At 37.1% G+C, this 27,789-nt stretch overlaps 1 protein-coding gene across 3 annotated transcripts in view; it reads right to left on the bottom strand.

Annotated features, from left to right (window-relative positions):
• Positions 1-27,789, bottom strand: part of FBXL4 (F-box and leucine rich repeat protein 4) — a 63,218-nt gene that overhangs the window by 19,347 nt on the left and 16,082 nt on the right. For all 3 annotated transcript variants that reach the window (XM_074368598.1, XM_074368599.1, XM_074368600.1), the window contains 3 exons: positions 20,179-20,524; positions 13,499-13,743; positions 6,121-6,334 (listed from right to left, as the gene is read on the bottom strand). In XM_074368598.1, the coding sequence (XP_074224699.1) occupies positions 6,121-6,334; positions 13,499-13,743; positions 20,179-20,524 (805 nt within the window). The remainder of the gene's footprint in view (positions 1-6,120; positions 6,335-13,498; positions 13,744-20,178; positions 20,525-27,789) is intronic.

Raw genomic sequence — 27,789 nt, 5'->3', positions numbered from 1 at the left:
ACAGTTAAACTTTTAGCTTAGTATAAGTGACTTACCCAAGCACATAAATTTTTCAAGTCAGAAAGCCAAGAGGAGGACTGAGTTTTATAACTTGGTTCTCTGATACAGACTAAATAACAAGTATCTTCCCAGTTTTTAAATTATCAAATAATATCTGAATCGGACACCCAAATCTCACTGCCAAGCAGTTTTAACCAGAGCTAAATTCTGAAAGATCCTACTGCTGCTTTCTCTCACTGGAGGGTGCCAGCCATAGTATGAGCCAAGGCAGTGGAGCTGGGGAGAAAAATCTTAATGAGCTAGACCAGATCATAAAAGACTGGCCTCAAAAATTGGTGACAATGACACCTGGGGCTTGTTTTAAGGCTGCTCTCATTTTAGTTGACTACCGAAGCAGCAATCAAGCAATACAAATGGTATACACTGGGAACCAATCCCAGTTCCTGACAAGGGTACTCATGAGGCTCAGTGGTCAATGCAACAAGCCTTGTTGGTGAAATCTACCAGGCAGAGGGAAGCCCAGTGCCCTAGGCCCACAGCCTTTTTCACCACTGGCTCAGGGAGGTGCCATATCAGCATGCCAGGATCCACCTACCAGCCTTTCAGGCAATTCTGATCCTATTATAGTTTCACTCTCCTGGGTTCTCATTCTTACTGAGTTATCAGACCTGCAACAAGTCTGGCTATGCCTAACCACTCAAGAGCACACAACCTAGACATCAACAACATCGCTTCACGTGCTAAAATATTTGGGGGATTATATGTCCCAATGCTGTTCTCCATTATGGTACAATATTGAGAGCTGGCCTGTTTATATAATCCTTTCCCTTGAGGCACTTCATTATATATTGATTCTACAAACTATTACTTAAATGTCTCTAAATGTAATTTGAATAACTGTTCTTAGAAATTCAGAACTAAGACTTCAACTAAGTTTGTTTGTAATAAAAATAAAAGACAAAAGCCCATTTCCCTATAGTAGATCTTTTAGAGACTAGAAAATATTTACAGAATATAACTTAATAATTTATCTTTTACACTGGATGAAAATATTGTGTATCTTAGTTACAATGTTATATTTCCTTACTGACTGTAGACTAGAAAAGGATTAAGTGGTAAAGCAAAAGCTCTATTTTAGATAGAGGCAGCCCAACCAAGCTATTAGAATAACTACCTTTCTAAGCTCTTATATATCTTACAATTTTCACTATAACACGGAGGCCACCAAAACTGGGTTCAAATTCTGACTCTAATTTATCACTCTGTGCCACTTGGAAACTTATTAATCTTTTTGGGACCTTCATTTCAACATCTCTAAGGTGAGAGTAAGACCTACTCTCACTGAATTAGTATAAAGAATTAAATAATATGCAAAATGTCTAGGACAACAAACAATATATTCAGTAAGTTTTCCCAAACTTTGGGACGAAAACCCAGGTCTCCAATATCCTCTAAAGCTTTATTCACTCTCTACACAGATTTGCATAACGCTTATAAAATGGCATAGGTGTATCATGTTTATTAATGTAAATTATATACAGGCACATAAAATGTAACTCTATCATATTATTAATCAAAACTTTCTGAAGATAATATGCTATAAGAGAGATAATATTTTTGTAATACTAACATTTGCTTATTTTGGAACTTTGTAGAGCTTAGAAAAACAGGGAGTAAAAGGGGCACTAAATAATCTGTATTCCTTTAAAAAAGAAAAACCTCTCCCAGGAAGTTCAAATTTGTAGCTTTTTTTTCTCCTCATGTATTTCCTTAGGGCAGAGGCATCTGAAATCAACTGCTGTTCAAAACAGTTTATAACATCCAAATGTACTGCTGGTGATTACATGGACGGTTTAGACAGAAGCCAATCCACTAAATCTTATCTTATTTTGTTTTCTCTCATCCACCAGCACCATCGAGTGCAGGACTGAAACGGTGCATGTATGGAAGGGAGAAGAGGGTGACAATTCTTTGCTTAGGAGAGATGGGAGGTGTTCACAGATTGACACGGGTACTGTTTGTCTTCAAAGAGACCAGGTGCGTGTGCTGCCTTCTCCCTTTCTTCCTCTGCATTACTCAGTGCTCGTGTGCGAGTCTGAGGCAGATCCCGAGAATGAGAAGATATCAGAAGTGAATAAGGTATAGGCCGAGAGCTCTGAATTCAGAGTTGGGAAGCTGTAAAAGTAAACACTGCCTGGGCAGGTTTTTCTCAATTTTGAATTTGGCCATTTGCATCACTAAAATGACATTATTTTTTATTTTGTTGTAAGTCACTGTAGATCAATGAAAATCAATTTCATAGTATTTTCTATGTACTAAATGTCAGAAAAATTGTGTAGGGTAGATGTATAAATGATTTTATGGTATTTTAGCAGATGGACTAATAAAAACAAACTTTAATAGGTAGTAAGATACAGTCCAAAAAAAACGAATTTTATTTACTACAATCATACAATGATTTTACATCTACACTTAAGTAACTGAGGGAAGCTGAGGCTGATGCCATCCAAACCTGGAGACATATGCACAGATGTCTATGCTCGAGATATGAAACCTCTCAATTTCTATAAATCACACTTTTTAAAAAACATATAGTCACATTCTATCAGTTTCTTGAGGTAAACTGAAGAAAATTGTGGACTATTTAATGATTCCCTGGCACTTAGATCATGTTAAGATATAACATTTCAAAAGCATCCCATGGGAAATACTTTTACAAATCATCACAGATGTAAGATGTCCACCAAGTTAATATAGTCTCTTGGTTTTTACCCTATTTTTCTTCCTGCAGGTTCACTTATTAACTATGCTACCTTTCTTCTTAAATTCAATGAGAAAAATTTTTAATGAGGCCTTATCCCTTGCACAAAGGATATCAGACTTTATGGCACACAGGGCAATAAAACAGTAAATACACCAGTAAAAAGCAGGTGTGGCATAATCTCAGAAATGGGTAGGTTTACCCAAGAAAGGAGAGCTGACAATTTTATACCTACACAAGTGATGAGTCATTTCACCACAGACCAATGAAAACACAGGCTAATACTATCTTTAAACTGGCATTCAGGGATACAAGTCCTCTTACTTTACAAATAAAGAATCTGGAAACTTGAGTGACTTAACTTAGGTCACTAAGCTTGTCAGTGGTAGGGCCACAACTAAAATCAAAGTCTTTTTCCCACCAAAGCAGGATACCAGTTAAACTCTAGCTAAAAATTTTGCCCCAAATCAGGAATAGTATGTTCAGGTTTCCACAGATTAGTAAAAAAGCTATATTGAGAAAAAGATATCTACCCTGATCTACCAGTAAAAAGAGGCTATTCACCCAGATGGTTTGATAGGTAAATTCTACCCAACAGATAATTCCCATATATTAAAGTTATTTCAGATCAAACAAAAAGATGTGAATTTCCCAATCATTTTGCTAAGATGTCATAATCCTAGTCCCAAACCTGTTACAATGGCATGAAAAAGAAAAACGTAGCTCAATTTCATTTAAGAAAGTAGATATAAAAAGTACTGATAAGTATAAAGCCTTAAAGAATATTTACTATGAACCAGGCACTGTTGTAGGTACTTTATGTATATTAAATCATTTAATCCTCACAACAACTCTTTGAAAAACATACTATCATTATCCCCAATTGACATAAGGAGAAGCTGAAGTGCAGAGGGTCAAGAAACTTCTTCAAGGTAACATAATTAGTAAGTAATAAAGCTAGAATCCAAATCCAGGCAATTTGGCTCCAAAATATTAGGAAATTAACCTAGCTATGTATTAAGTTAAAACATGTAGGGATTACCCCAGGAGTGTAAGGACAATTCAACGTAAGTCATTATATTAATAAATAAAAGAAAACAAAAGATCAGTGTGGCAATGAAGGTTTAAAAATTTTTAAATACAATATACATTTCTGATAAAATATTCTTAACCAAATGAGAATGATAAAGACTACTTGCCAGAAAGAAACATCAAACAACATGAGGAGCTGTGTGTTTAGTCCACTAATGAAGCCCCACTGCCTAGAACAGAGCCTGGCACATAATACACATGCAAATACTCGTCATATAAATATTTAGCAAATGAAACATTAAAAACATTCCCTCTATATTAGAAATAAGCCTGGTGTGCCTATTGTGACTCTCTTATTCTACATTATTTATGAAGTTCTACTTAACATAGCAATACTTTAAATATTGAAAATGAAAAAGTATGTTCATTTCCAGATTACATAATAATTATATTATTAGCAAACCCAAAAGACATGAGCAAAATTATTACAATAATTATAAGCATTCAGTAAGGTGAGCAGATACAATATAAATATACAAAAACCTAACTTTCCTTTATACCAACAGTAAGCAATTAAAATTAAATAGAAGAATACAGTACCTGAGACCATAAAATGCAAGGGATAAATTTAACCAGAAAGATATAAAACCTATGTGAAGAAAATTATAACATGCTTTGGGATGTAAGACAAGACCTGCGTGAATAGATGGGAAGCCTTGCTAAAGAGCAAAATTAAATATAATAAAGGCACTTCCAACAAAATCCTTGCTGAAAGGTACATCTGGGAGACTAATACACAAGGATTTTTTTTTTTAAGTTTAAAAAGAATAGAGGGGAGACTTCCATACCACATTGTGAAACACACCACAAACCTGCAACGATGATATTATTACTACCACTAGTGCTATTAGCAGCCAATATTTATTGAGAGTTTACTATGAATTAGGCACGCTCTAAGCACTTCATTTGCAATTAATTCTCACAATGACCCTATGAGATCTGTATTTTTATTATCTGCATTTTAGATATGAGGAGACAGAAATACTGGGAGGTTGGATACTTGACCAAGGCAACATTCAGAACAGGCAAGGGTTCACTAAAGTAGGGAAGCAACTGGTCCACCATTTGGAAAAAGTAACTTGGCCATCTTATTCATTTATTCAAATACTTATTGAATGGCCAGTCTTTACCAAGTACTATACTAGATACTGGGAACATGGCAATGAGAAAGATGGACAAGCCTCCCACCTTCGTGAAATTCACATCCCAGTGTAAGGAGACAGATGATAGCAAGAAAACAAGTAAGATGATTTCAAAGGAACAAAAGTTGTTAAGAAAATACACTGAGTGATATGACAGAAATGAACTAGAAGAGGGGCTACCTTTTATCAATGTCTAAGAAGCCATCTCTGAAAAAAAGAAATATTTAAGTTGGATGTTGAGCTGACAAGAGGGCAGCCATGTAATGAGCAGGCAGGAGATTCCAGACCAGCAGAGGTGAAAAAGCCGTGAGCTGGGACCGGATCAGAATGTTCAAGGAACAGAAAGAAGGCCAGCACGGCTGGAGCAGAGGAGACAAGTACGGGACAAGAGGTAGACACTCACTGCAGGCGCCCAGGCACTACTCTTTGGCCCAGCAGTACCACCTACAAACTCTATCCTAAAGCATGCACACTAAAACTGTGCAAAAGAATGTTTTGCTAGACTGTCTGTAAAAGAAAAACTGCTAAAAACCCTAAATGTTGATCATCTGGAGAACAGCTGAATAGATTATGGTAAAACATAATCGACACAATTAATGAAGAGTTAGGTGGCACATGTAATGACCTGGTGAGATGTCCTGGAGATTAGTGACAAAAAGGAGATGAATAAATATTACATGATTCCATTTTTCTTTAATGAGACTCCTAAATTGTGGTGTTAGGAATTTTAACTCACAAGCCTGGTCCTGGAGAAATTCCACTTTGCTTCCTCCCACTCCCAGCAAAGGTCCTCCTGCGTGCTTTCCTCATCCCTCTTTCTCTGACTCCTTCCCCGCCAGCATTTCAGCGCACCTCACTCAGCCCACTGCCTGTTTCTTTCCCTAGAACTATGAACAGTGTTAACAAACATTTTAAGAGCAGAGAATAACATTTTCTTAAAATGAAAAAAAAAAAAAACCCACAATAGACTAATTCTGAAATGACTGAATCAGATCTAATGATTTTAGAATAGTCAGGCATCATACACTTCATCTATTTAGAAATTAGAAATCACATTATTAGGAGAAGTTATAGGCAACTAAATATTCAGTTGGCTATTACACTAGCAAAAGGTGTAAATCTTACCTCTACTTTTGTTCGATAGAGAACGAGTCGTTTAAGGCCACATAATTTGGCAACATGGTTGAAAGCCTGAGGTGGCAGTTTATCACAGGATGAGAGATTTAAGTCCTGGAGATTTGGACACATCTCAGAAATAATCTCCAAGCAAGTTTCATTAAGGAAGTGGCTGCAAGATAATTCAAGGCGCACTAATTCAGATCCACAAACCTTCAGAAACCTGTAAAAACAATGTTCTGTGTGAATTTCAGAAAATTCAAAGATATTTTTTGCAAGTACTTTGGAATTACATTAACTCTAAGCAGACACCTTCCGAAGAATAGATTTCTATTAGGGAAAATATAAACCTCGTTTCACTTAAATTCTCATTTACTGCATGCTGAAATAGGCATGGTTACGCTAAAATAAATCAACCTGAGAAGATAAAATGGATCCATATCACATAAAAAGTCAGCTAATGCTAAGTGGAAAATTAAGAAAGCAGAGGGTATATTTCTTCTATTTACCTGTAATTCACATCCAAGTTGGTAGAGCCAATAAACAAAACATAACAAAACTCTAAACTCCTGGAACATATTTCCCGCTAAACAGCACCCATTCAGTACCGGATAATTTATTTTGAACGCGGCACACAAAGTGACAGCTTTAAATAAATGACCTCAAAACAAATCAGACTAGCCTCCTCTCAACTCAGAACGTTTCGGGGTTGGTTTCACTGTACTGTTGTGATATAGTCCTTGTAACTGTTACTGTTTAGCACCTAAACTGATGCTGAAATTATTACAAGATACTCAGTTGCAGCCTCACATAAAATACACAGAAATAATTCAATGTAGAGGACACGAAATCCCTTATCAGAGTAGGAATGACAATATTTATCTTTGTTACATTCCAGGGGCTGGGGGAAACAGTCCTGTCCATAATCGTCATCTGATAATCAAAGTAAATGTGAGGCTAGGAGTATTTGAATTCCTGAAACTTTATCAACTCAGCAAAGCAAACCTTTTAACAAGTGCCCCACTCACCCCTGTCCAGGTCTTGACATTTTCTTGCCCGTCTCAGTGGCACAACAGTCATGTGCTGCAAGTTTATTTATGCCACATCTTTTTTCTACATGAATTAATTAGCTCACAAATACGCACGCAAAATAAAAACTGAATAAATCAATCACTTATGTAAATAAAGGAAGGAACACTGGACTTCTCAGTCAAAAGATGGACGTTCTGCCCTGTTCCACTACTTCCTAGCATGTGACCTTGGAAAAGGCACTGACAGAAGTCTCAGCATTTCCTCAGCTGTCAAAGGCAGATGACCATACGTAACAGCACACTGCCTCACCACACTGCCTCATGGTTTTGAACATCCAACAATATGAGAAAGCAGGTTGCAAAGGCCAAAGCATCCTACAAGCATTAAAATAAAAGTTAAATCTTGGCCAACTCATATTCAAACAACAATTTAAAAATTTCATTGCTACACATTAAGTATTGCAAATAATCCTGTAGTCCACACATCTTATTTACACTTGAACGTCTGTTTATTCTTAATCCACTGCAACATGAGTTCTGCTCTCCCTAAATTCACCCTCCCCTTTTAAATGCCAAATCCAATAGCCTTTCTTTTCAGTCCTCATATTACTTGATTTATTGTGGCATTTCACACAACTACCCACCCCTTCCTTAAAATTCCCTACACTCCTCAAGCTTCTCCCCCTCCTTGATTTCCTCCGACCTGTCTCACTACCGTGTCTTTGGCTAGCTGTAGTAGCTAAATGGCAGTTTGCCTCAAGCACATTCATTCATTCATTCAACAAATATTTACTGAGCTCTGGCTATGACCCAGGCACTACTCTGGGCACTGAGGAGTTGGCAGTGAGCAAAGCAAAGTCCTTGCTCTCACAGAGCTTACTTACATTTTGGTAAAGAGGCAGACCATAAATAGATAAAACGAGTAAAATGAATAGCATATGAGAGTGAAAAGCGTCAAGAAGAAAATAAAAGCAGGGAAGGGCAACAGGAAGTATCAGTGTAGACAGGATGATCAGAGAAGGCCCATTTAGAAGGCAAGTCAACACCCAAAGAAAGTGAAGGGGTGAGTTATCTGAGGAACAGTAATCCAGGAAAAGGGAAGGGCAAGCATGACGGCTCAGAGGAGGATATCAGGGGTAACACCTAGAGTGTGGCACCGTAAGGAAGCACAAAGTGAGAGGGAGATGAGGAGCAGATCAGAGAGGTGAGGGGCAGTTCTAGAGTGTGTGTCCTATAAAGTCTCTGGCTTTTACTTTGAGGGAGACAGGATTCTCAATCGTCAAAGGGTTTTGAGCACAGGTGTGGTACAACCTGCTTGCCTTTTAACAGGAGCACTCTGGTCTCTGTGTGGAGAACAGACTGAAGGGGGACAGGGGTAGAACAGAGGACCGTCAGGACACCATGGCAACACTGAGGGAGGAGAGGATATGCCCTGGATCAGGTGGTAGCACTGAATGTATGTGGTGCTCAACGTGCAGACTCAGGTCTATTTCAAAGGGAGGCAGTGTGTCCTACGTTACAACTACCTCCCACATACTAACTGAACTCAGGCTCATCTGTTTCTCAACCACTATTTTTCTGTTAACCACAATTTCCTTACATACTGATTGGCTTATATTGAGTTTTATAAGCTGCCTCAAATCCTTCAGCAATTGAAACGAATTCCTGGTGTACCCAGTACTGAACAACAACACCAGGTGTGTAAAAACCATTTGACGAGTTGGTTGAACAAATCTTCCAATTATGAAAATTCATTTCAAAAATTTAAGTTTCCTCTATTCTGGGATAGACTAAGTTCTACAGACTCAGAGTATTTGTCCCTTAAAAGGGTCAAACTATTCCCAAGAAATATGACAAAATTAACATTTTACCTTACTTTGAGTATTCATAGCAGTTATGAGTAGCTCTTCGTTATGTATAAGCTAGCAATCTAGAAATGAATGTAGGGTGTCAGAGAACTAGAGTATCCCATTTTGATCCAATACTTCTAAAATTATTTGCAGATTGCAAAAGTTAAATGAGTATATTAACACTCTTAAAATTAAAATCTTTAGGCATCTTATCTCTTGAAGGTCTTCATTATTCGGCAAAGTACTCTGCTCCACAACTTTTTCTGGTACTGGACTTGGAATACTTTGACATCCATTTCCCCTTTGCTCTCATTATTGAACTTTTCCCTTCTTAAGATGTCAAGCCAATCACCAGAAAGCCTGCAGTTAACAGACTAGAACACTTCCCAAATGAATTTAATGACTGACAGAATATGGAAGCACAATAAAGATAATGGTCATGCTTACACTATCTTTATGACTCTCCTTATTTTTCTATGTTGCATATTTTGACTCTTGAGTAGATATGTAGTCAAATCCCCACAGTCTCTCTTCCTAAACAAGATCTACACTACCTACTTTTTCATAATATCCCCACTCCAAGAAGGCAGAAGTAGCAGCAGAATCAATTGATTAGCTGAATGCAACTCTTGTTTCTTTCCTTAATGCTCCTCATAAAGTTTTATTTTAATGCATAATTACATACATGTTTTTGTCTTGGTCGTCTATTTATTCATCTCAATTGTGATACTGATCACTTGAAAAAGAACTACAGCTTCTTTATCTCCTGCAGCCTGTTCATTCCATGCTACGAATTCTCATCAAGTATTTCTCAACACTGAGGGTATTAAGAGAAGACCCAAGTTCAGATAAACAATCCCAAACTAGGTCTCCTGCTAGAAGAAAAGGAATCGCTGGAGAGAGAAATAAATTGCTTACCTTCATGAGGTGAATTAATTTGTCCAGAGTAATATAAGTACATAAGTAGTCATTTACTAAATGGTAACTTGCACCTTAAAATAATTAACATCATATGAATGAATGATTTAATCTGAGTTTACTCATCACAAAATAAAAGGGACTAATCCTTACAACCTGCCTGAAGTATAAAGGTAAGGGGAGAATTACGTGTAAATATCCATGGCTTCTGACTCCTAATCTCATGTTTTGTTAGCTGACCCTCACTGAGTTTTATAAAACAGTGTATTTAAGATAATTTTGATCCCAGATAGCTGGAGCATTATTTACCATATCCAATCTAAAATAAAGCTACTAAAAACAAAACTTCCTGCTTAACTGTGTACGGTACTATCTGGCAATGGCAGAAGGAAGAAGAAAGAAAGTCTTAAGTTGTCTTTCATCTCTAGGAATTGACCAACTAAAAGAGACAACTGTATAAAACATAGGTGGCAACTGAATAAACAAATATATGAATAGACAAAAAGCTCTCTATTCCTTGAAACTGTTGCTCTGTATCAAAACATAAAGTCCTGAATCTAGAAAGCACCCAACAATGTTTCGGAAGGGAGCAAGTAGAGGGGATGGGGGTAGAAATTTCTGCATAACTGAGGTGGAGATCAAGCTGATGAGCTTGAGCAACCACCTGAAGAAAAACGATAGTGGAAAAATGAACCTAAGGCTTTCTGAACATCAGAAGGATGGTTAAGCCTCAGAGCACAAACAGCCAGGGAGGCAAAGGAACACCCAAGACATCCAAGGGAAGTGTATTATAAAAGAAGAGCAGAATCAGAACTGATGTGGCTTTAATGCGTAATGCCACGCATCAGCAGTCCCTGAAGTTGCAAGCCACAAATCTGTAGATAGAACAGGATTTTAATAACTGATTAAAAGTTTTAAGTTCTTGTTACTCCAATTTCCCCTATTTCCCTGCTATTTTGAACAACATAAATTCCTAAGTTCTCTAAAATCCAGTGAAACACTTCCAGCTTGTGAGGATAAGGGTTTTAGGCAATAAAAATAAACTATATCAAACTTTCCCCCGAGACTTGCTCAAAAAGCAGCTCCTCATCATCGGTCTCTAGTTTAAAAATGTACTTTTTTTTTTCTTTAAAGTATTATAAATAAGTCTTCTTCACAGTAATGAGCATAAACAGACCATAGTTATTCACAGATTATTCATTAATAATCAAGCCGTGAATATGTATCGTTTACTCTGGGAATGCTGCCTACAAGTCAAGTCAAGGGGGCCAACAGCAATCAGGAGGCAAAACTCCAGTACCTCCCACCCAGAAACAGATGCTCTCGCCTTGGTATCTAAACTTTACCTTTTCTCAGTGGGAACAATGACTACGCTCAAAGGAATGCTATCAAGATTTATGGTTTTACTGGCTGAACCACTCCTGTCAAATATGGAAAACTTAAATTTACGTATGTACTTTGGTGATTATTCGAACAGCCCCACGGCAACTAAATGGCTGAAGTGAAAGTGGAAGAGAAACTGCTGGTGAGAACGTAGACTGGGGGCTTTAACCCTGCAAAAGAAGATCTTTTTATCCATTACAGGCTGAAGATTTTTAAAAGAGCATTGCTAAGTTTTCTTCTCACAATGTATGTTTCTGCCCATGCACCAAAATAAGCTACAGAGAGTTTTAAAAAACTGATTTAATATTATCTTTACATTTTACCTGTTATAACATGGTTATATGCAATATTTTGCCAAAGAAGCTGGGCTTCAGCCATTCATTACCAATGTTTTCTTTAATGTCTATTAAAGACATTAGTTGCCTCCCTGTTATTTTATTTATAAAAATATAGGAAGGGTATGTTTAAATGTTTATTCTTATACCTTTATCTTTGCTGAAGCAGGAAGTATATTATATATCTCTTTACATGGTTCACAACATTCGCCATAATGCCTTACACACCAAGGGTGAAAACAAACATCTAGTAAGTTCCTAATAGTGGGAAACACTAAAAAAAGAGCTGTGAGGGTAATTAAAATAAACCCAAAGCCCTTATAATGTAAAATAATGCTTATTGATGCCAATTGTTCTATCTACTCTCAGAGTCAGTTAGTCTTGGTTTATGATCCATCGTGCATGCTCTGAATACCCACAGCCATCATTAGCTTTGGTTCTTCTTGGTCCTGTTAGCAGAGAAGAAAATTTGCCAATGAAGTGTGTGTGTTTGCAGCAAACAGAAGTAGAAAGAACTAAGCTGTGTTCCACTGGATAGCTGTCAAAGGTCTTGCAATTTTCAAAATGTGGATTCTATGAAAATTCACCAAAATCACACTGCCAAAAAGAAATGCCTTATTTTTCCACTATATATATCCCCTCTTAAGCAAATTTACAAAATAAAAAAGAATTCTGTATACATAGCATGTTAAAAAATCTTTAGGCTCTGACCTACAATCCTATCATGTTTTATCTAAGAACCCCTTCCTCCGGCTCTATTCCTAGCAGAAAAGAAAGAAAGGAAGTGCATCCATGGTTTCAGCATGTGCTACAAGCCATGACTGCTCATGTTTATTTCTTTCTTTGATGCATACACTATCAGTATTAGCATTTTGAACGCATTGTTACTATTCTGAACATGATTTCATCTGAATCTAATGGTATCAAGTATTTATTTCTGGAACTGCATCTTTATAATATAAGTCAAGGGGAAAGAAAGCTCAGTATACAAATTTCTAATTCATAAACCAGTGCTCAAGAATGTATCCGCTGAGGATGTGTGTAGGGAGAGCTGTAGTTTGTTTTTAACTTCTAAAAACAGGATAGATTATTTTTTAATCAAAAATAACAGGTAATTTCCCCAAAGTGTCTACTTAATGTTAGACACTTGTTATTTAACTTAATGAAATGAAGGGATGATACTGTAACATACAATGAGAATAACCATCATCAAGGTTAAGAGAAAAACACCTGTTTGTATCAAGAAAAATGACTATGGCATTACTAAACGAATATGCACTCGTGCAAGCTTTCAAATGTTTAACAGGTGACATTTAGTAGTAAGGAAACTAAATGCTTAAATAGAAAGGAGTAGAAACACCTGGGCAGGTCTGCAAGTGTGGTCGCCTATTTAACATGTAATTGCATTTTCAACATAATTAGTTTAAATGAGCTTCTAAATTTGGGTGATGTATTGCACATGTAATTCAGATTTAATTAAAAATGTTCTATAATAAATTGTTTTCCATTTCTGACAAATCACATTAGAGAGGTAGATTTTGATTTGGAAATAGTTTTTAAAATGTGTTAATCATCTGTGCTGAAAATATGAGAAAGGGAAAAAAAAGGAGCTCTGCTGAAAGTTACTTGATGTTTAAAAAATACGAGGTAAAGGGCATAATTTCCCTCCAGATTATGAGGTCTAGCTGATGAGCATGGTGAAACTCATCTACTGTTATAAGCAGAAGCATTCTGAACATGATGCAGAAAAGGTGTTTCCCTTTATTTCTGTTAAGTACACGGTATAGACTTTCAAACCTTTATTACAGAAACTATTACATAGTAAGAACAGCCTGCTGGTGAAATAACTTCAACAAGGCTTGGCACTAACCTGCTAAATCCTGCAACAGAGATGAAGCCCCTATTGCCGGTCCAAGATAAGTTAAGCCACTGGACAAGAGTGCAGCGAGCCTGCAGAAATTCCAGAGAGGTGTCATTCAGTTTTGCCCAGTACGGCTGCAGATTGAGGTGCAGGTACTGCAGGGGATCGCAGCAATGTTGGTTCAGTAGTTTGCAAGTCTGTGCTAATCTGCACAGGTCAGGTAGTGTAAGATGATTCAGAATCAGCTGAATGAGCTACATGAAACAGAGAAACCAAGATCGTCAAGACAGAAAAAAAAAAAAGTATCACTTTATGAAGCACATGATATAATCTGGTAAAGAACAACAGTATCATATATTTTATAACAACATTTTCACATACAAAATATATCAACATTCAACAGAATTATCCAATCAGTAGAAACTAGACATGCATAAGGCTATCTATATTACATTTTAAGATTGTTCAAAGTATACTCAATTCATGTTGACTACTCATTTTTTTTTTTTACAGTGTAAAGTTATTTTGGGAATCTATTGAATAGTATGATTTTTCACAGACTTAACATTTACTGAACATCGACGAGACATCAAACAACACTGGTGATAGAGAGAAGAGCTCCCACTTTCAGGGCTTTCGGAGTCCAGGGGGGATTGGTCAGTACAGCGACACGTTTCAATAGCTCTGCTAGGAGCGGAGGCTGCTCCCAGAGCCTGACACGGGACCCAGGCCTGAGCACAGCGAAGGCCTACTTGTGCCAGGAAGGCTCAGCTTTAAAGAGGGAGAGCAAAATAGGGGAGAGGAAAGTCCAGTCGGTGATAAGGACAGGGTCACAAAGAGCCTCACAGAGGAGCCTGGGTTTATTCTGAAAGCAATGAGGAGTCTTGAATAAATGTAAACTGCAGAGTGACAGAATGAGATTTGTGTGTTAGAAAGATCATTGCAGGGGGCACTACTAGAGGCAGGGAGGCGGGAAGGGAAACCAGGGAGGGGGCTACTGCAGGATTCCAGGGAAAAGGAACCTGGGTCTGCTTAAGGCAACTGGCACTCGAGATAACGGAGCAGCGAACAGATACAGAAGAGTATCAAGAAGGAATCAAAAAGATTTTTATTTCTAATTAAAATAGTTTTAAACTAGTCCAAGATTTGCTTTTTCTTAACGGTAAACAGTTGGAAGCTTCTAAACTAATTTTCAAAGAATCACTGCTAAACAGCGTATTCTGAACCAAGAAACACAAAGAAAAAAAAATCAAGTATTTTGCTAAATGGTAAAACTCTTTAGATGAGAGAGGTGGTCAAGTTTTTTACTGAATGCAGTGTATTTACCTACCTATACTCTTTGTTTTGCAATCATGCCCTTTAACCTAAATGCTCTTTGTCAACTTATTTAACTATGTAGGCCCAGTATTAGTTTCAGGTCAGAATATTACTGTTTGAGGCCAAAATATGACAAAGTAAAGAGTGACAACAACATATTTAAAATAAGCTTAAAGAGTACATATAATATATGGACATTACTGACTAATACATATATTGAGTATAAGAAGGCTTGGAGTGTTTTTGCTATTTCTTTTTAACATTTGCTCTGGGCTTTTGAAAAATAACATTAAGGTGTGTGAATGTGGGTGTGTGTTATAAACACAGGGAAATTTTAAAGTAGTCTAAAATTTCATCATTCAGATAACATGCAAATTGTTGACAAGCAAAATATTATACAAATAACAGAAGAAAATTCAGGTAAAACATTAGAAAATCCAAACGTTGAAAGCAGGTAGAAAATAAAAAGTTCCTCTCTGTCCATCCTCAAATCTAGTAATCCCTCTTCCCCTTTATAAACAGTGTTAACATTTTTCTGCTCTCCTCCTCATACATATGTATGAAACTATTGGATTTGCACTGAAAGAATGGTACTTTGCACACTAGTCTTCACATTGTTTTTCTCATTGAATGATGTATCTTGTAGATATTTCTATATCTGCACATACAAATCCACCCCATTCCACTCTATACATGACACACTAATTCAACTAATTTCTCATTGATGTGTTTCCTGCTTTTTTTCCCTAGTGTAAATACCACAGCAATATTAGTCTGTGTATGTATGTATATATAGCTTGGCAAATTTTGCAAGTATATCTTAGGGTAAATTTCATGCATTTGAAAAGTTTTGATATAAACACAAAATTGCCCTTCAGAATGTTTACATCAATTTACCACAAACAGTGTATAAAAGTACCCATTCACTCATATCCCACACAGCACTGGTATCAGTACTTTAAATGCTGTCATTCTGAAAGGCAGGACAAGGAAAAAAATTTTTTTTAAATAGTGTGCATTGTCGTTTTGGGGTTTTGTTTGTTCTGTTTTTAACTACAGAAATGTAATCCTTTGTTTGCCAGGGGAGTTGCCAGTGTCTCCTTCTTTCCTGTTGGTTTGTTTCTGGTTTCTATTCTGTTCTATTTATTGCTCCCATATCCGCAGCCCTCTGGGTTAAATAAATAAGTTTTGTCCTTAATTTTTTTTTCAAATTTATGTGTGGGAATGCACTGGATTGTCTGGTTGCAAATGAGAATCTGTCTCCATCGGTGACCCACAAATATCAGACCCACTACTAAGATGCTTTATTATCTGGTGGGACGAGTTCTCCCTCCACCATTCTTCTTTTCCAGAATTTTCCTGAGTATTTGCATGTTTTTTAGGTGAACTTTGCCATTAAAAAACAAACAACAAATTCTGCTTGCATTTTACCTGGGACTTCATTGAATATACAGGTTAGTTTAAGGAGAACTGACACCTTTACTTCATTGTGTTTCCCTGCTCAAGGGCATGGCATGATTTCTCATTTAATGATCTTTTTTGATGCTAGAGTTCCTAGAGCTATTGATTTTTGTCTGCTAACTTTGTAACCTGCCAACTTACTTATTGTTCTTAGCAGTTTTGGGTCTATTCTTCTGAGTATTCTAACACGTAATCACATTGTCTGCAAATGATGATAATTTTACAGCCTTCTTTCCAAAAATTATGCTTCATTTCTTTTCTGCATTTTCCAGCACTGGATAGTTCTTCCAGAATAATGTTAAGTAACACTGTTGTCTTATTCCTGACTTTAATTTGTATGTGAGGCACGTATAGAATTTAAAAATTTTTAGTAACTACAGTTTTTTTAAAAGTCAAAAGACTAACATTAATAATACAGCACTGTATGCCTGAAAGCTGCTGAGAATAGATCTCAGGCATTACCACACAAACACAAAAGAGTTAACAATGTGAGGGAATGTATGCCAACTATCCTGATCTTGGTAATCACTCCACAATCTATACATATATCAAAGTATATACACTTCATATACATACAATTCTATTTGTCAATTATTCCTCAATGAACTTAAAAAATAAAACAAAATCTTATATATTTTATAAGATATATTAAAATTATCATCTCATATGTTCAATATAAAAATTATTAGAGATATTAAATCCTTTTTGCATATCAAGTCTTTTGAAATTCTGTGTGTATTTCATACTTTCAGCACATCTCAAGTCAGACTAGACATACAGTGCTCAATAGTACCTGTGGCTAGTGGCTACTATATTGGACAATGAATTTCTAGTGTTTGATAATTAGATATGATGTTAGCTTTTGGTTACTAATATTTGGCAGATAATTCATAGATAGCTTAATAAGGTATTTGCTTTTTAACAGATACTGATAAAAATTTGAATATCTATCTAGCTGCCATTTGTGAACCAATTTTGCACATCTATTAAGATGATCATAGGATTTTTCCCCTTTGACTGTTATTATTTTATAGTACTGTGATATTATTACATAAATTCTCTAATACCTAAACACCCTTGAATTCTAGGAGTACTTCCTGAATGATTTTTTGTATTATGTCTTTAAATAATTGTATTTATCATTTTTTGTTTGCAGAAGTAAAATTAGTCTATAATTTTATTTTTATGTGCTATAGTGTCACATTGGTTTCATTAAAAAGTTGAAAACTTTCCTTTTTCTTTACGCTATGAAAAAGTTTAAATAATACAAGATTTGACCATTTCTTAAATGTCTGAAAGAACCTAGGAGCCATCTGGGCCTGGTAGCAGTAGGACCTTAAATATTTGTAGAATGAATTAAAAAAATCTGTTGTTTCAACTACAATATTAAAAGTTATTTCAGTAAAATTTTTAAGCAGTTTGTGCAAAGAGGCATTAAAAGTTAAATATATCCCTGTGTCAGAGGATAAATAATTTACTTTTTCCAGATGATTTGTAATTTAAATAACTCCCAGCATTTCTGGCATTATTCCAAACAGAAGTCACCAATATTAAAAGATGTATACTGTGTGAAACATTTTATGATATTTAATATTATATTTTAAGCAAATACCAAAATAGAAAAAGAAGAATAAAAAAGTCACTGAGACCATGACATTGACATGTGAAAAAGCACTTTTGGATATTGATTAAATAAAAGATAACAGGTTTTAGGCCTACAAGACAATACCCATTAATCACTACTCATCTAGTATCTAGTATCTGTCAAAACATGTTTTTATATGTGCACTGCCAAAGCTGGATGTCCCAATCACTGTCATCTGGGTGGATGGTGTCCTGTGGAGTGATGCTCTTGAGACAGGAGGGAAAGGGGCAGGATACAGCCACTGAAGGAAGGACACAGCAATTGAGGACAGGCCATAAACTGGTTAGAACCAAGATGGCAGAAGATTCAACTTCCAGTAGACTTTGAGCCTCGTGGCACACCCACAGGCGCCATGACAGTTCCCAGGTTGGCCTTAAAAGCTCAAAAAGTGGGCAGGGTCCCAATTCCTGACACCTTGCCCCTTCCCCAAAATAGCTGGAATAATCTTCCTACTCCTAGCATGAGAAGTTACCCAGACCACAAAAACTAACCACCACACACCTCGTGATCGCTGTCTCTCTTGCCTTCTGAGACAGCCCTCACTCTGTCTATGGAGTGTGTATCTACTTTTACTTTAAACTAAACACTCCCACACAACTTGGCCTCTCTCCCTCTCCCCTTTTGAGATGGCCGGCATTCTGCCTATGGAGTGTGTATCTCCTAAACTCTCCCTTCTGAGTGAGATGGACCACACTCCGCTGTGGAGTGTGTATCTCTCTAAATAAACTTACTTTCACTTTACTGTGCCTCACTTATGAATTCTTTCCTGCACAGAGCAAGAATCTATTCTCTGCAACACTCTGAGGCAGCCCTGAGCCTCTGTCTAGTTTCACCTCTTGCAGCTTCTGCTATCAAATCCTATTCCAGCCACACTGAAATACTGGAGTTCCCAAATGGATCACAGAGATTCACTTCTTCTTGCCTGTGGATGTCCCTCTGCCTGAGGTTCCCCTTAGTTATTCACTTGAATGTGATGTGTCAAGCATTTTATCAGGTCTGGATAAAACATAACAAACTGTTTAAGATCTATTTGCTGAATTTAGATTGTACTGTAGTTTTAGGAAATGGGTTAAGAATCAAAGAAGTGAGTTAATTTCCTCCAGATCATCTGCTCCCTCTGCTGCCAAAACAGATCCTGCTTGGAGCCCTGGGGACAACGCAGTCAGTAGCCCATGCTCCTCTTCCTCCCAGCTCAACTCCTCCATCTCCCCCTCTCCTCCCACTAAGGGCCAGAGGGTCTTGCCCAATCTATGATACTTCCTTCCACAACACAAGACTTGACCTAGAAGGCCTGGGTTGGATCCTGATCCCGTGGTTTACTGACTGAGTTACCGTGGATCCTTAAATTCATCTTAATGTGGCAGCTTTAGCTACTTCACAGGATGTACCACAGCATTTGAACTGTGAAATGTTAAACAGGCATTATAGTTACTGTGAGGCATTTAAGACGCTGTCTTACTATTTCCATGCAAGTTAAGCTATTTGTATTATTACAGTGAAACCTGAAAATCCCACCGATTTGGAAGGGAGATAGTAGAATTGGTTAAAATTTTTGAATTTCTAAAGTTTTATTTTAAAGATCTGATTATATTATTTTTAACCACACACAACTCTTCTCAGCCAGGGACAGAAATGCCTGGCCCACCCCAGGGGGTGTGCTATTGGCATTTGATGCCTGGGAGCCAGGGTGCTAAGTATATCCTAGAAACATCCTGTAGAGACACACTGAAAACCAGACTTCAGGTAAAGGCACTCTGTACCTGCCTAGACCAAAAACCACAGCTAGTTAGAAGTATATAGAATAGAGTTACTACGGAAGAGTAAATGACACTTGAAGAAACTGTGCATTATTAAACAGAATAAGCATTCCTGTCACAATATTATTAGCACTCTTATTTTTAATAGCAAATCACCTTCAACATAACTGGTATCAAGTTAAGCACATATTGCCTGTATTTACACAGCGTAATTATGAATTAAGGTGGAGTGTAATTTATTATCGGTTTATGTACTTTGTTTATTGTTAATCAGTGATCAAATAGCATATATTTAATAGTTTATCCAGAATCACTGAAGTCAATCTAAAGCAGAAGTGGTGGTTACTTAACACAATTTTGTCTACTTTTTTCAAAATCAAAATATATATCAGATATGTACATCTTGCTAATGCTCCTATTTCTCTGACATCGAGAAAAATAAACATTAATATATAAACATTTAAAAATTATAGTATGTCCAATATTGCTACTGAATACCTTTGGCTTACCTCATAAGGTAGTTTGTCAAAATATCCATTACTTGGCCCGTCCCTGAGGGCGGTACTGCTAAACTTTTTGTTAAGAGTGTCCATTCCACAGCCATCCTTTTCTTCATAGTCATCATCTTCCAGATCATTCATGTCAATAAGTGAAGTCTTGAGAGAAAGCCCTGGCTTGTCCTTCATACCATGCAGCACAACTGCATCTAATTCAGTGTAATAATCCAGAAGAGAACTATTCACTTCCAGCCGTATAAGGTTTGTGGGAAAATGTATCTGCTTAATACAAGGTTTAAACTGGCGAGCCTGGGAACCATTCACCTTCATAGGTCTCTCTGACCAAAGAGTCTCCCATCTGCCAAAGAAAGAAACTTTCCTGTAACACCGTTTAGAATGAGATTTACTGTTACTTTAAGGTGCGGGGCCCTTGCCCAGAACGTTACAGTATGAAGAGAAAGCATTAATTAAAAGTGGACAGAATCAAACACAAGTATTGTTTCCAGGACATGAAAAAAAAAACCTTATTATTTAAAATATTTTTATTACTTAAATTATTTTTACAACTCCCTAGGAAGTCCTTTTTGGCAGATTTCACACTGGTTGGTTAAGGACTGGGATGGGTAGTTAGAAGTACATGAACAACATTCAGTTTTACAGAAAAAGTAAACTGAAGTACTCAAGCACACAGTAGAAAGCTCTCCTGTGTGCATGCCCTAAGCCAACTGTGGAAACTACATTATCACCTTGCCTCCCGAAGGTCTCCTCTTCCATTTCTGTTACTGGCATCACACAGACTCAAAACTTCCATTATCCTTGATTTTTTTTATCCAGTCATTAAGTTGTGTCAAATTTTTCATGACATTCTCTCCTATATGCCCTCCTCCTAAATTTGCAGCATTGTCCTCTTTAGTCATCCCTGTATCCTCCGCACCTAGCAAGTACCTAACACATAGCAGATGAACAGCATTTTCTCCTATTCCTCCGAAGTGAATTTCCACTTTTCAGCCAGGTTAATCATTACTTTCCAGATAATAAACTTATTTCCACACCAAGGTGCTTCCTTATGTTGTGTCCATGCAGTGAAATGCCTAACCTACAATTATCTGCCTGCCTGTTCTTCAAGGCCTAACTTATATTCCATCTCTATGTAGATAAAATTATTTTCCAATATTATTAAAAAATTCTTCATAACAAAGCATCATTAGATGTATAATATTCTCACATATGTAGCTTAAATAACCATTTCTCTAATATTGTTTCCTAATATATCAGAGAAAATTAGATCAGACAAAAATACTTCAATAAACATCTTTCCTCTATTTCTATTTACTTTAGATAGCAGAATTTTTTAATAAAAATTTTCTGTCAAAGACTAAGAACATTTTTGAGTTTCCCAATACATACTACAAACTTTTCAAAGACGCTTACGCCAATAGTATATAAGAAAGACCACTGAAAGCACTCTTTATTTTTAAAAATAATCTCTATAGTTTCATGGTGAGCCATTCCTCTGTGACACAGTTTATAATTCACTGACTACCATCACTTAAAATGTTGTCATATGCTTATTAATCATATCAAGGGTTTTTTTTTTTTTCCCTCTGATGTATTATCAGTTCATTTCCTTGGTCCAATGGCCTATTGAGAGCTAAGTAAAAACTGATTACAGCAAGGCATTTAGGAAACTGAAATAGACAACAGGGTGTGAAATTCAGGGGAGAAATCTGAGCCGAGACCGTAGAAGTCATCAACATACAAGTACCAGAGCCATCTTTAGGCTAACGTGGGAGCAAGAAAGGTACATAGCCCCAGTCTCAGGAGAATGGAGAAGGGAAGTATGGCCATTTCTACCTTTAGGAACAAAAACATAAGGCAGCAACTCAATGGGGATTCTAGTAAACATATCACTAACCCTAACAGTAGAAGCATTTGCAGTTAATGGAACCCTTATAGTCACCCCACATTTGCTAGATTTGCTACTTCTCTCCCCAAAACTAGGAATAAAAAGCTACATCAGACATAAAGAGCCCATGAGTATTTGTATTAGGAGACCACATGAAAGTAGGAATAGAGAGACTGGTCCCACCCTCTAACCAATCCCGAGAGGCAGGGGAGAGTTCTAAGGAACAGAGTGGGTTGTGGCAGACTAAAGGAGGAAAGGAAAGCAGACTGGGCACCTTCTCACCTCCTGTGACAAGGCAGAAAAGCAAATCTGGAATGCCAGCCTAGACCTAAGAAGTGCCCCTAGAGTTTAAATGCAAAAACCTTGAGGGTTCCCAACAACAGAATTGGTTTGAACACTATTGAAAATCCACACAGTAAAACAGAGGCAGCCATTCGGGAACAGAAGAATGAAGCATTTTAAACCATGTTAGTGGGAAAACGCATTCTTAATTTTGGACAGTACGTTTCCAAGAATCATGGGGTAAATGGTGGACAGTATGAGAAAACTCAAAACTTCGGTTTTGCTCATCCTTTTGTTGCTGCTGGAAAAATGACATCAGATGATGGAGGAATGTCTCATGTCCAAGAAACAAGGACCACTCAGGACCCTGTGAAATAACTGCCTGTACTGGTTCACAACACATGTGGACTAAACCAGCCTATTTTATTGTTTAGCTTCAATGAGAAGTTTTTATGAGGCTTAACAGAAACACTGAAAATGTAATATAGAAATCACCTCTGCCAGGTCCTTGGCAATAAATAAAGACACCGACAAAACATGTTCTTCATGTATAGCTTGCCTTGCATTACAATGCAAATTACACTATAAAATTACAAATATAGCTTAAAAACTAGCATTGATTAGAGCAGAAATATTCTATTGTAATAATGTATTAATCTCCTAAAGTCTTCTCTCTACCTTGCAGAATGGACAAGGTTAAGATGATGCCTTAAATTGATCCCCTTAACATTTCTAGTATGTTTAAACCTATAATGGTTAATGCTATTCTAGCATCATTTTTCCTGCAGACTTCTTTCTACAAAGCATGAACATTATATATTTAGTTATATATATATCATAAGTTTATATATGATAGCATACTTAAAACAGGACAATATCAGTATCTTATCAGTTTTTAAAAATACTTTCAAATGCCTAAATATAAAAAACATTCAAATATCATAGTTTATTTATATTTTCATTTTTTTGATAACCTAAGAAGCAACAAAGAAAAATGATAAAAAGACAGAAAAATTATTTTAAAAGTTTATGGCCTTTTGAATTAAGTTAACATTAACTATGAGACTATAACTCAATAAAAAAAAAAACTTAACTGTGAGACCAATACAAATTGATTTTGAGGTATCTGTGTTAAAGTAGATTATTGTTTAGATTTTTGTTTAAAATTCTAATAAACTAGAATATATTACTTTAAAGTTAGGAGAAAAAGATACCTATTTTACCCAACAAGAGAATATGCCAATATCTTTTTTTTAAGTTATAGTCTAGTTGATTTACAATATTATATTAGTTTATAACATAGTGATTCAGTATTTTTATAGATTATACCTCACTTAAAGTGATTACAAAATAATGGCTTTATTTCCTATGCCAATATCTTTTTATTCTGGAAATCTAAAGCCAGAATTGTAAAAATCAGTCAGTGAAAACAAGCAAGCAAATACAAGCAAGTGCACATATGCACACATGTACACACACACACACGCTTTTCTGTGAGATAGCCCCAACTCTTGTAATCCTCTAGACCCAGAGCAGTGCCGATGTGATTAAACTACTTTAAGTCCTGGCCTCGGTAGTCTGTACATTTATGTGCTGACTTTATGTATGCCCACACACTGTATTCATCTACTGGACAAATATGAGAAACACTAATGTCCTATGAAAGTATTCTGAATCTACATCATCACACACAAAATTCAGTGCGGAATCCCTGTCAGGCTGTGCTTCCTCTGCACAGCTGGAGAACTTAGTTTTGGGATGGTAGTCAGCATTCTCTTCACCAGCCCACTTATTTCTCCTGCTGTTGACTGTCCTGAATGCGCTGTTGATTGTCCTGAATGCCTACTATGTGTCTAGTGCTTGGAAACAAAGAAGCAAACCACGCTGTCTCTGTGACTGATGGAGATCGTTGCTTAAGCAACTTCCTTTGGCAGCAAATTCTGTGACAGCCACTTTCTTTCTCCCCGCTTTCTTAACTTCAATATTATATAGCAAAACTGTTTTCAACACTCAAAAAAAAAAATACACACCGCTAAATTTTATTGCTTTATTCCAATCAGTTTCTCAAACATGACCTCAGTGTGCTATTTTCTTCCTCCTCTTTTCCGTTCTCTCTCTTCCAGTGTGCATCCCTGCGCTAGCCTATTTCCTGACTCCTACACAAGCCCCCATTAAGAGCTTCTCCTCAGGACCAGGACACTTTAGACTCCCTTTTTTCTTTTCTCTTAATAGAGCAGTAGGCAAGAAGTCAGCAGACTTTGAGATCTTACAGAACTACCTGGAGCTTTCCTACTTCACTCACTGAACAAAGAAATGCCACCAGACAAAACGGGGAAAGACTGCTTTTAAATTCTAAATGTTGCGGGACAAGCTCATTTCCCATGAACAAATGCCTAAGCTACTCCAACACACTCTCTCATTTGCTAACCCCTAAGGTGGGCATAAAATCGTGTGCTATTAATGAAAATAGTAAGCAGTACAGTCCAGAGGTTCCCAAACAACAGTGTGTGACAGAGCTTTCCATGATTAAATGTGAAAAGTAAGCAATACATCAGTATATATAAAGACATGCACACATAAACGTGTAAAACTTCCAACCACTCTTTATTCCAGATTCTGATCATGCTAATTTCTCAGCATAAACTATGAAATGATGGTGACGATAAATGATGTTGGTATTTCGTTTACTTGTCTTTTCAATGTGCGCTTATTTAGTAAAGTAAGGAAGCTGATAACCCTAGATCAGTTCTCTAACTTTTATTATCAATACCATTATGTTTCCTAGTTTATTGGTGCTGATTTTCCCTCCCTGTGCTCTGCTTAGATCTCCCGCTCATTTCTGGTGTCCATCCCCCAGATCTGCTGGCTTGCTCCCAAGGGCTCCCACCCACAGCCTTCTACAGAGAGCTACTTGGGCTCCTGCAGCCTCTTCATCCAGAGAGTGACTGGTGCCTGGAAGACTTCCATCCCCCTCCCAAGCCCTCAGCCCACAGTCCAAGTCAGACAGGAGTGTCAGAGCCCAGCTCCCTGGCGACTGCCTCCGGGCTGACTGGGACTTCACACGAAGTTGTATCCCTGCCGGACTTCTTCCTGTCCCTACAGCACTTCCTCACTCCCTTACCCTCCCCACCCTCTTCCCGATTTCTCCAGGAGCACTTTCTTAACAAACTCACTGGCAGAGGAACAGTCCTCTCAAGGTCTGCTTCTGGGAAACTGGATCCGAGAGCCCTATGACATCCCAACATCTGGAGACTTAAGGATGGCCCTCCCAAGCGTGCAGCCCTTCAGTGCCTGGTCCACTCCACTCTGGGCCTCTTCTCACTTCTTGGAGCACTGCAGAATTCACCTCATGACTTCACCATTGCATGTGCTCTTCTCTCCCCACCTTTCCCACCCAAACTAAAGCCTCCCTCAACCCACAGGTCTCAGGTGTTTCCCTCTGCCAGTGGCTGTGCCCTGCTCTCTCGTGGTCCTTTCAGGAGGGCCTGTGAAACTGAGAACAAGAGCCCTGTCTGTCCTGCTCTGTTTTGTTCCCAGCAGTCAGTGAGCAGAGAAGGTGTTCAATCAATGTTTCTGACCATCTAAAGAAATTCACCAAAATGTCATCAGTTACTGAATCTGGGCAGAATTCTCAGGGGCTTTTTTCCTGTATATTTTCTTTTTTAGTATTTTCTAACAAGTTCTTCTAAACAATGACATCTATTGATTTAATTACTAGCAAAGTTAAAAAGGCCCTTTTTTATTTTATAGTAATACATATTGGTTAGATTCATTTTCTCTTAAAAGTTAATGGTATTTTTTGTGGAATAAAGTTAGTGATCAGTTAGGCAAAGCAGAGATGCATCTGTAAATAAACCTGTCACTTTAATCACAATCACACACTACAACTCTCAGCTAGGAATCTGAGAGCATGATTCATACTCAAAATCAGTTATGCAGACATTAAGTTTCAGGTCAGAGGAGAGACATTACATGTTTTATAGATCTTGTCCCCTATTTGTTCATTTTTTTACAAAAAAAGTAGATAACTTTGTAGGGAAGAGGCAAAGAATAACAGAATTCAATAAAACAATTCTCACATAAGAAAAGATCTTACCCAAAGTACTTTTTTGCTTTCAGAAAAAAAAATCTATATATTAAAGGGTGCTGGTTTTCTGTTTTAAGAACATTGACTCATTAATAATATTGTTCACAATGAATTATCAAAATCACTCTGATAAGAACAAGTGAAGATGACACCAGCAGTCTCCAGCTGGAGTTGAGTGGTACTCTGCATTTGCTTCCTGGCAGCCTGGGAGGGGTTCCCTCGGAGTTGAGGGGACAGGGACTTTAAGGAAGCAGTGTGTTGGGTGGCACCTGATCCCTGCCCCTACTCCTCCTCCACTGGCAGCTGGGGTCCTACAGTTTAACAGGTGCCCATAAACTGCCCTCAGGCTAGAATAAGCTCATAAGGGCAGAGATTTTTGTCTATTTTGTTCATTTGTTTACTGATGTCTCCCCAACACCTAGAACAATGCTTAGCACATGGTAGACACTCAAGTATTTAATGAATGAATGAATGAATCAAGCAATATATAAAATCTAAAAACCGATAAGATTAATAAGGAATAGAAAAATGGGCAAATAACATAACAGACAGTTCAGGATGGAAATATAAATGGCTCTTAAACATGAAAAGATATTCAATCTCAGAGATAATAAAAGAATTTGAACCAAGGTAAAATTTTTCACCTAAAGTTGACACAAATGCTAAAATTTATTAATATATTCTATAGGTGAGGCTTTGGCAAAACATGCATGCACTACACTGCTGGTGGGAATCTAAATAGGTAGAGCCTCTTTGGAGGGAAATTTGGCACTAATATTAAAATTACAAATACATGAACCCTTGGCCCAGCAAGCCTTCTGGCAACTTATCCCACAGATATGCTTCCACACATGTGAAGTGACTCATGGCAAGATCATTCACTGCATTAATATTAATAATAGCAAAAGTATGAAAATAACCAAGCACCCATCAATACAGGAGTGGTTAATAAGTTGGGGTACACATACACTTTTCGTTACTTGCAACTGTAGAAGAGTAAGGAAGCTCATCTTTGCACTTATACGAAAAGAGCCAATGTATACTACTAAGTGGAACAAATAAGGTACAGAACAATGTGAATAGTGTGCTTATTTCTGCGTATAAAGAAAATTAAAATATATTTGTATTTGCTTATATCTGCAAAAAGAAACTCTGAACCAATGCAAAGGAAATGGATAAAAGTGGTTTCTTTGAGGGAGGCGTGGATCCCAGGCACATGGAGAACAGGGAACACGCAAGACTGCATTATGTGCTTTTTAGATTATTGAACCATGTGAATATATTACCTAGACAAATAATTATATTTTAAAAAATCAGGAGGCTGAACTACAAAAACAAGAGAGAGAGG

This window comes from Camelus bactrianus, chromosome 8 (assembly GCF_048773025.1).
Source record: "Camelus bactrianus isolate YW-2024 breed Bactrian camel chromosome 8, ASM4877302v1, whole genome shotgun sequence".
NCBI classification, from domain to species: domain Eukaryota; kingdom Metazoa; phylum Chordata; class Mammalia; order Artiodactyla; family Camelidae; genus Camelus; species Camelus bactrianus.
The sequence above is the reverse complement of the archived record's forward strand: the minus strand, read 5'-3'. Positions and strand labels throughout refer to the sequence as shown.